This window comes from Doryrhamphus excisus, chromosome 18 (assembly GCF_030265055.1).
Source record: "Doryrhamphus excisus isolate RoL2022-K1 chromosome 18, RoL_Dexc_1.0, whole genome shotgun sequence".
Taxonomy (NCBI): domain Eukaryota; kingdom Metazoa; phylum Chordata; class Actinopteri; order Syngnathiformes; family Syngnathidae; genus Doryrhamphus; species Doryrhamphus excisus.
In genome coordinates this window covers 2,136,960-2,146,352 of record NC_080483.1, presented here as the reverse complement: position 1 = coordinate 2,146,352, position 9,393 = coordinate 2,136,960, and the positions used below count along the sequence as shown (strand labels likewise).

Below are 9,393 nucleotides of genomic sequence, written 5' to 3'. Positions count from 1 at the left end.
GCATGCCTTGTGGCATGTTGTTAAAATTACACGTTTAGCGTTAGCATAGTGTTTATTATGCCGCATAGTCGTTCTATTCATTCATTCATTTTCTACCGATTATTCCTCACGAGGGTCGCGGGGGTGCTGGAGCCTATCCCAGCTGTCTTTTGGGCGAGAGGGGCCGAGTACACCCGGGACTGGTCGCCAGCCAATCACAGGGCACATATAGACAAACAACCATTCACACTCACATTCATACCTATGGACAATTTGGAGTCGCTAATTAACCTAGCATGTTTTTTGGAATGTGGGAGGAAACCGGAATACCCGGAGAAAACCACGGGGAGAACATGCAAACTCCGAGGGTGGAATTGAACCCTGGTCTCCTCGCTGCGAGGTCTCCGCGCTAACCACTCGACCACCGTGCAGCCCATAGTCGTACTACTTGTAAAGAAATCTTCCTGAGCTAAAGTTCCTTCTCAGTGGTGGTTAGCGGTTAGCGCGCAGACCTCACAGCGAGGAGACCAGGGTTCAATTCCACCCTCGGCCATCTCTGTGTGGAGTTTGAATGTTCTCCCTGTGGTTTTCTCCGGGTATTCCGGTTTCCTCCCATATTCCAAAAACATGCTAGGTTAATTAGCGACTCCAAATTGTCCATAGGTATGAATGTGAGTGTGAATGGTTGTTTGTCTATATGTGCCCTGTGATTGGCTGGTGACAATATATATATATATGTATATATATATATAATATTATATATAATATAATATTATATATATATATATAAATAGTTGAAATAGTTCGGAAGGTATTTTTTATGATCCCGCCGCGGGCGTCACATGACATCAATCATATAGGCTTACATAACAAGTGGGTGGAAATGCCTTCCCTGCGTGAAGCGTATTCCCGCCGTCTCCGTGGCAACCGCCAGTCACAATCCACGCGTCGTGACGTGGCGTCATAAGCGGTGTTCAGCGGGAAAGCGCGCGCGCGGATTCAGAGAGGCCGGTGGGGGGTTATGCCACTTCACGTGGGACGTATGCGTGAATTTAGGCGCCGTGGTGGGACGAGGTGGAGCGTGGGACCGAAGACAAGCGATTGGACCGTGGGTTGGAGCCGTGGAGGGAATGTGTCAAGTCGGCCTAGTTGTATTGTACATTATAAAGTGTCTCATTCATTAGTGCCGGGCTTGTGTCGCCCGTCTATGACGTCATAGTACACTAACAGTGCCTTATTAAGAGACATAGTTGTACACGGACAATGTTTTTGAACAACATTCACGAGGTACATGCAATTCTGTGGCTTTTATCAGCAGCACAAGTACACCATTATTCGAGTCTTATCTTTTCCCGCAGAAAGGGTTAGAATCCCAGCCTGTTACATAACTTCACTGTATACCGGACAGCGTGGAACGCCGAGAAAAAGGAGGGAAATCCGTGGGACTCTTACGTATACGTTCCAGGAATTGCAGCTGGATTTAATGCATACAAAGTATGTCAAATAGTTGTCAAACTCTTGCGTTAAATCGGAGTATTTGAGTACCGTATGGAAGGTTACATTCTACAATATTACGTTTGAAATCACTGTTGGTGGGTGGATCGATCCAAGTATTCATCATATGGATACCAAGGGTGTAAAATTCTGTTTGTTCAATACAGTGCATATTTTTTTGTGTTTAGGACATGAGGACAAAAAGTAAAATTATTTGCTTTTATTTTGCAACATCTACTTTATTTTGAATAAAATATTTTATGTTTAATATCGGCTTAACTTGGTATCGTCTGATACCACAAGTTGGAATTGACTTTGGTCAAATGTATGAATAAATAGTATAGATTTTGTCCGCTTAACTTGTGATCGGATCGATACAATGTGCAATGTCGCCCTCTTGTGGAGAAAAAACGCCATTGTAATTCTTTGGACTCTCCAACGGGTACATTTTTAAACATTCAATTCTAATTCAAACATATACTTTAAGGTATTCGATAGCTATACAAATATTACCGCCAAGAAAAATGGTACTTCAATAATAAAAATGCATTTTAAACAACTTTTTTTTTTAATTGGAGACAATTTCACACATGAAAGTAATGACACAAAATCAGCCTGTAATTTGTTTCAGATACATTCCATATTTTGAGCCATCTATCACTTTGTAAAAAAAAGAAAACAAAAACAAAAGGTGAGCATAAACAGATGGAAGCCTTCACTATGAGGTAAGAAAGTCGCACAGTGAACACGAAGTTGGCTTTCATTACTTAGCACTTAGACACAAGCAACATGAACTCACTATGGATCGTACTACACATTAGAACCATTTATAAAAACAATGCAAACAGACACCTTTTGTAGCCATTACTTGTGAAATGGAATGCTGGGTGATGCACCTTTTTTTTGTTTTTCTTCAGGACTTCCGCACCCAACCTATGTGAAATGGGGGAGACGGGTGGAACTAAAACTCTTGATTTAAAAAAAAAAAAAATAAAGACAAAAAAAGACAAATGTCCATCATGTGAAAACGTCCAAGTGTAACCGTTTTCATCGACTCTTTTCACGTTCTTCTACTTCCTGTCGTTTGATCTGGAGCGACTGCGGACAGAACAAATGAAATTCATTCAGTGTGGGCATGCACAAAATATACAATGGTGGTCGTCTTTAAATAGTGGAAATAAAAACAAAAATGAAAAAAAAAATCAAAAAATTAAATACACAAAAATAAATATAAGTGCGAAAAAGCTCCGTCGGGGAGGAGAGAGATCAGGCTCCAATAAGGCTTCCACCCGGAAAAGCAGGTAATCCGGGGAAGCATTATCCGAAATATCTGCTAGCAAACGGAGATCCCTGGAGATTGCAGCCATATTTACCGCCATTGAGAGTGGTGTGGTGACTTCCTCTTGCTGTGGCCGTTTGCAGGCATACCTAGTCGATTTTCGCACTCACATGTCGATCAACCAATAGGCGAACAGTTCAACCCAAGACACACTTAGGACCGCCCCCTCATTTGAATAGTTTTTCCTTCTGCATTTCAAGCTGACATTGTCTGCAGCATGAAATAAATACATATGAGAGCAGAGTGCTTTTATTTATTTATTGATATGTAATTCTATTTATATATTTATTTTTGTATTTATTTCTACATTTATTTTTGTATTTATTTGTAATTTTTGAATCTTTTTAATTTTGTATTTATTTTTGCTTTTATTTATTTATTTATGTATATATTTTTTTATTTTTGTTTTATTTCCATTTATATTAATTTTTTTGTATTTAATTTTTTGATATTTTTTTTTCATTTTTGTTTTTATTTCCACTTTAATTTATTTATATATTTATTATTTTGGCAGTTTTGGTCCTCCATAATAGTCGCCCCTTGCTACATCACTCCCACACTCTATTGCGTTTTTGTCAAAAATTATTTCTACATTATTTTTGTATTTATTTTTAATTTTTTAATCTTGTTTTTTATTTTTGTATTTATTTTTGCTTTTATTTATTTATTTATGTATATATTTTATTTTTGTTTTTATTTATTTATGTATATATTTTTTTATTTTTGTTTTTATTTTTGCTTTTATTTATTTATTTATGTATATTTTTTTTATTTTTGCTTTTATTTATTTATGTATATTTTTTTATTTTTGTTTTTATTTCCATTTATATTTATTTTTGTGTATTTAATTTTTTTTATTTTTCACTTGTATTTATTTATTATTTTGGCAGTTTTGGTCCTCCATATTTTCGATGCTCAAACTACAAAAATATTTCATTTATTACTCCGCAAAGCCCCGATTATGATTTTGCCGCCGTTTGTATTTAAAATAAGTTGCCGTTTTGAGTGCCCGCGGTCACTCATAAATCCTACTTTGCGAAAAATTCGCTCATCGCAGTCAAGTATAGAACCAATCAACCACGATAAATGAGGGACTTGGAGCTGTTGATCATTTACCTCCTCGATCGAGAGAAGGACCTTGAAGGTTTGTGGTTCCTGTCCCGGGAGAGGGACCTCTCCCTTCTTCTGTCTCTAGAGAAAGACCTGCGTTCAAAAAAAAATAATAATCAAAATAAATACATTACCGACAACAACAAAAGCTGCATCATCATTCGCCGGCTTACCTGCTGCGACTACGACTAAAGCTCCTCCTGCGTGGAGATCTGTGCAGGGAAAATGTGAAGATGTTAAGAACCTCAACGGATACATCGGCCGCGGCTAGAAAGCACGTTAGCATGTGGGCGTCCGTCCACAAAAGTTTAAGTAAAACCTGAACTACTAGCACGGGGCCATACAGTACAGAAACAGGCGCCCACAGTGCAATGTCCACCCATGATAGATGCTTATCTGAGGATGGAGCACTGCACTGTGGGCTGTCACACACACAACCTAAGCAAATAGAAAGTGATAGACCTTGACAGAAAACAGACTAGAACTTATAATCAAAATGTCTGGATATGAATTTCCAGATATCTGGTGGTGGTGGAACCTTTTACCCTTTGAAACAAGGAACTACAGTAATGGGTGAGGACAAAATGACAAACTTATGTAAATGTAAATCATAATTTAGAGAAAAAAAAAAAATTCAAAAAGAGAAAGAAAGAAGAACCTTTTGTAACCCAGCTCTGTCTTCACTTTTTAAAACTGTTATCATCAGTGAACTGAATGAAGCAGGAAAACTTACTAGCATTTTTGGTTTTCAACAAGCTAGATATGACGAAAGGGAGGCAGACTGTCGGCCGGGTAGGAAGAATTGGCTGAATACGCCTGGCCAGATGCTGCGAGGTGATAAGGTGGCAGGCAGGTGGGGGCTGGCTGTGGACTTTTTCCCTGCTTTAATTGGTTAGCCGACGGGCTGCCGCTGGTAGCTTGTCGACATTTGGAAACGCGATACGCCGATTGGAATGTGAGGTGGGGCCGCTGCCGTTTGGGTTAAGGTTGGAGGAGGAGGTGGTTGAGAAGAGCATGATGAGGAACCAATGGCCTGGTGCAACCTGACGACTGGCCGTGCCTGGGTCATGTGACAGCACCAGCCAAGCTGATTGAGGCACGATGGTCAGCAGTCACATGATGCTGAAAGAGGACTAGTTGATTGACTCTGAGGGTGGTGAGAAGAGGCATGGTGGTGGCTCTGCAACGGGTTTCATTCTTATTAATATAGATGAAAAATAAAAAGCATCCTCAAACAAAAAAGGAAAAGCATCACATTGACCTTTCTTATCCCCGCTAATTTAAAAAATGGGGCTTACTTCACAGTTAACGAAGTAGCCTCTCGAGTGAGCATCTCGGCTACATGTAGTCCCCGCAAAGAGATCACCGATTTACACTAATAATCACACAATACATAAAAATACTGCACCGACTCAATATAAGACCACCATTTTTTTTAAATACCAGGTTTTGTAAAAATATGACCATGCTAGGCTGCAATAAGAAGGGATAACCTTATTGATGAGTGACAGGAAGAAAAGCTCAGGCTTGCTAGCGCAGGGGTGGGCAAACTTTTTGACTCGAGGGCCGCATAGATATGACAAAATTTACGGGGGGGGGGGGGGGGGGGGGGAGCAGACTATATATTTTACACGCAACAGTCCACCTGGTATTATTGTATCTGTAAAATTGTCATGCAATCTGCTATTATTTATTATTTTATATTTATATTTAAATATTTTAAAAATAATAAATTATAATAATTACAATAAAATTAAAATAATAATTATTATATTATTATTATGTAAAATATGCAAATATAACAATAATATTATATATAATTAATATAATAATTATCATTAATATAATAAATATAATAGACTATATATTTTACACGTAACAGTCCACCTGGTATTATTGTCTCTGTAAAATTGTCATGCAATCTGCTATTATTATTTATTATTTTATATTTATATTTAAATATTTTAAAAATAATAAAATATTATAACTAAAAATAAAATTAAAATAATAATTATTATATTATTATTATGTAAAATATGCAAATATAACAATAATATTATATATAATTAATATAATAATTAGCATTAATATAATAAATATAATAGACTATATATTTTACACGTAACAGTCCACCTGGTATTATTGTATCTGTAAAATTGTCATGCAATCTGCTATTATTATTTATTATTTTATATTTATATTTAAATATTTTAAAAATAATAAAATATTATAATAACTAAAAATAAAATTAAAATAATAATTATATTATTATTATGTAAAATATGCAAATATAACATTATTATATATAATTAATATAATAATTATCATTAATATAATAAATATAATAGACTATATATTTTACACGTAACAGTCCACCTGGTATTATTGTCTCTGTAAAATTGTCATGCAATCTGCTATTATTATTTATTATTTTATATTTATATTTAAATATTTTAAAAATAATAAAATATTATAATAACTAAAAATAAAATTAAAATAATAATTATATTATTATTATGTAAAATATGCAAATATAACATTATTATATATAATTAATATAATAATTATCATTAATATAATAAATATAATAGACTATATATTTTACACGTAACAGTCCACCTGGTATTATTGTCTCTGTAAAATTGTCATGCAATCTGCTATTATTATTTATTATTTTATATTTATATTTAAATATTTTAAAAATAAAATATTATAATAACTAAAAATAAAATTAAAATAATAATTACTATATTATTATTATGTAAAATATGCAAATATAACAATATTATTATATATAATTAATATAATAATTAGCATTAATATAATAAATATAATAGACTATATATTTTACACGTAACAGTCCACCTGGTATTATTGTATCTGTAAAATTGTCATGCAATCTGCTATTATTATTTAATATTTATATTTAAATATTTTTAAAATAATAAAATATTATAATAATTACAATAAAATTAAAATAATAATTAGTATATTATTATGTAAAATATGCAAATATAACAATAATATTATATATAATTAATATAATAATTAGCATTAATATAATAATTATAATAATTATAATAATCTAATAATAATAATTATTATTATTATTATTATGTGCTTGTGTCCCTTTTTCAGGAGCACTTTGTAAACAACAGACCATGTCAAAAAACGAAATTGATACAACCATCAAAAGGTTGGCTCAGGCCATGATGCCAGGTTGTATGTTGAGTTTAAATTCAATACTTTGGAAAGATTGGGTGGGCCGTATTCAAACACTTGGCGGGCCGGATGTGGCCCCCGGGCCGTAGTTTGCCCACCCCTGTGCTAGCATGTATAAATCTCTCTACCCTGAATGCAAGACAAAAAAATAACCAAAAAGTCTCAAACTATAGGCTAAATTTGGAATTTTTGGGAATATAGGTCATGTATAATTACTATAATTATTATGGGAATAAAGTCTAAACATTGTAGGAATAAAAGGATATTACAAGAAGAAAGTTATATCCTAATCATTTTTTTTTTCACCTGTATCTTTGTTTTTCCTGAAAAAATAACCTATTTGCATCTTTACTAAATTTTAAAGTGGCATCTTTTCAAACCCTCTACTCTTAGCTATTTTCATTTTACTATTCAACAACTATTCACTTTTTTTTAATGGCCATATAGTGTATAATAATAATCATAATAATACTATAATCATAAGTACGAATGCAATCGCTTTGCGGGTACTACACAAATAAAAGATTCTATTTTAACGAAATATATAGCTATTTAATGTTAAATAATATGAACCTTACATATAGCAAGGTAAAAATTCTGACTAAGCAGATATGATTACAAGCACTAGCCCTTATTTGGAAAAACTTACTGCCAGGAAGTATACTGCGAGCGAGAGGGGTAGCAGCAATTGTCAAATAACTCAAAATACAAATGGTGGTTCTGACTGGCCAATGGCGGAACAAAAAATGTTTTCTAGGTCACCTTCGTCGCGGTGGTGGGCTGCTACGCCGCCTGTAGTCATCTCGATCTCGGGGGCGCCGGCTCCACGAAGGGGGAGCCCCGCGGGTGCGGCTACGCTTCTCACCGTTGGACAGCTCCACTCGCACGCGGCAACCGCATAACGTTCTGACAAACAGAATGCAAACATCTACATTATTATTGTGATTTTTATCTCAAGGTGCAGCGGGCAGCAGTTTCCTACCTCCCGTCAAGCTCCCGCACGGCATCGGTAGCATCTCTGGGATCTTCAAATTCTACAAAGGCAAAGCCTGGGGGGTTTCTCGCCACCCAGACACTCCGAAGAGGCCCGTAGTAACTAAAAGCCCTCTCTAGCTCTGTCTTGTTTCCATTGTTTCCCAGATTTCCTACATAGACCTTGCAGTCGAGTGGACATTCACGATGCATGGCTGGATCTGGAAAAAAAATTGAGAGAAAAGTGCACAGAAATCAGTGTGCATCTAGGTTTAACATGCATGACAACTATAAACATCACAATCACGGCGTTGCTTGTGTATGATGTAAGTCACAGTGATTGCATTATCAAAATGTTTGCGTTAGCATGTAGATGCAATTTTTCAAAAACTAACAAAATGATGCGTGGCTTTACTAAATGCACAAATGTGCCTTATTTTGTAAAAAACAAGATTTAGGAGCAGCTTTCTCACCACGAAATGCGATACTCTTGACACCTTACGGGACTAGGCCTAGCTTCCTGTTAGCATAGCGGCTAGGCTAACAATAGCTTGAAAAGGCCGAGATGTCTTAGCAATGAGCAATAAAAACACACGCGTAATATTTTCATTTTGCGCTCAACCACTTTGTGCAACATACTCAATGCCCTAAAATGTGTAACTTGCGTAAAAGTATGTCATTTCGTCGCTTCGAAGAGAATAGTAGCCGGTGGCTAGCTAAAGCTAAAATGGCCGCTGCCTTCTCCAAAGGCCGAGCGTTAAGCCTGCGGTCGAATGAAACAATGGCTCGCATCACTTTGCTCATGCAGTAAATTCACCAAGGTATTACGAAAAATAAAAGCTACGGTGCCATAATCCGTGTACTGGTATTACACAAACGTACCTTATTTGCTGTATTTTGGAGGATAGTTTCACCCGCGCGTCTTCAATTGTGACGCTCCTTTTTCGTCAAGTCGATGGAAAATGGCGTGCTGCTTCGATCGAAACCCCAGCTCGCGCGTGAAGGGCGGGGCAATGTTGTGTCCCCGGTTCATCAATAAAATATATTTACATGGATTTTTTTTGTATTCACTTTAAAGCTCAAAATAAGCCGTATTTTGATAGGAGTACTTGCATTTATCAATTATATATTCGAATGACGAAACTGCACTTCGAGAATCGAAGTTTTCTCTTGTTTTGATCATATTGTAACATTGTTGATATTGTTTTATTACACTGAGTCAATAGCTTCTGCTTTTGTTATTTTGCATTATATACTGACTGATATACAACTGTACG

The 9,393-nt window shown here is 35.4% G+C and overlaps 1 protein-coding gene across 1 annotated transcript; it reads right to left on the bottom strand.

Annotated features, from left to right (window-relative positions):
- Positions 1–2,022: 2,022 nt before the first annotated feature.
- srsf3b (serine and arginine rich splicing factor 3b) lies at positions 2,023–9,144 on the bottom strand. Its single transcript, XM_058054222.1, has 6 exons — positions 8,999–9,144; positions 8,127–8,337; positions 7,907–8,050; positions 4,096–4,134; positions 3,929–4,015; positions 2,023–2,571 (listed from the first exon to the last, which is right to left on the bottom strand). Exons 2-6 carry the CDS (start codon positions 8,327–8,329, stop codon positions 2,544–2,546), a joined length of 501 nt encoding a protein of 166 aa, XP_057910205.1. The 5' UTR covers positions 8,330–8,337; positions 8,999–9,144; the 3' UTR covers positions 2,023–2,543.
- Between the last annotated feature and the right edge of the window lie 249 nt (positions 9,145–9,393).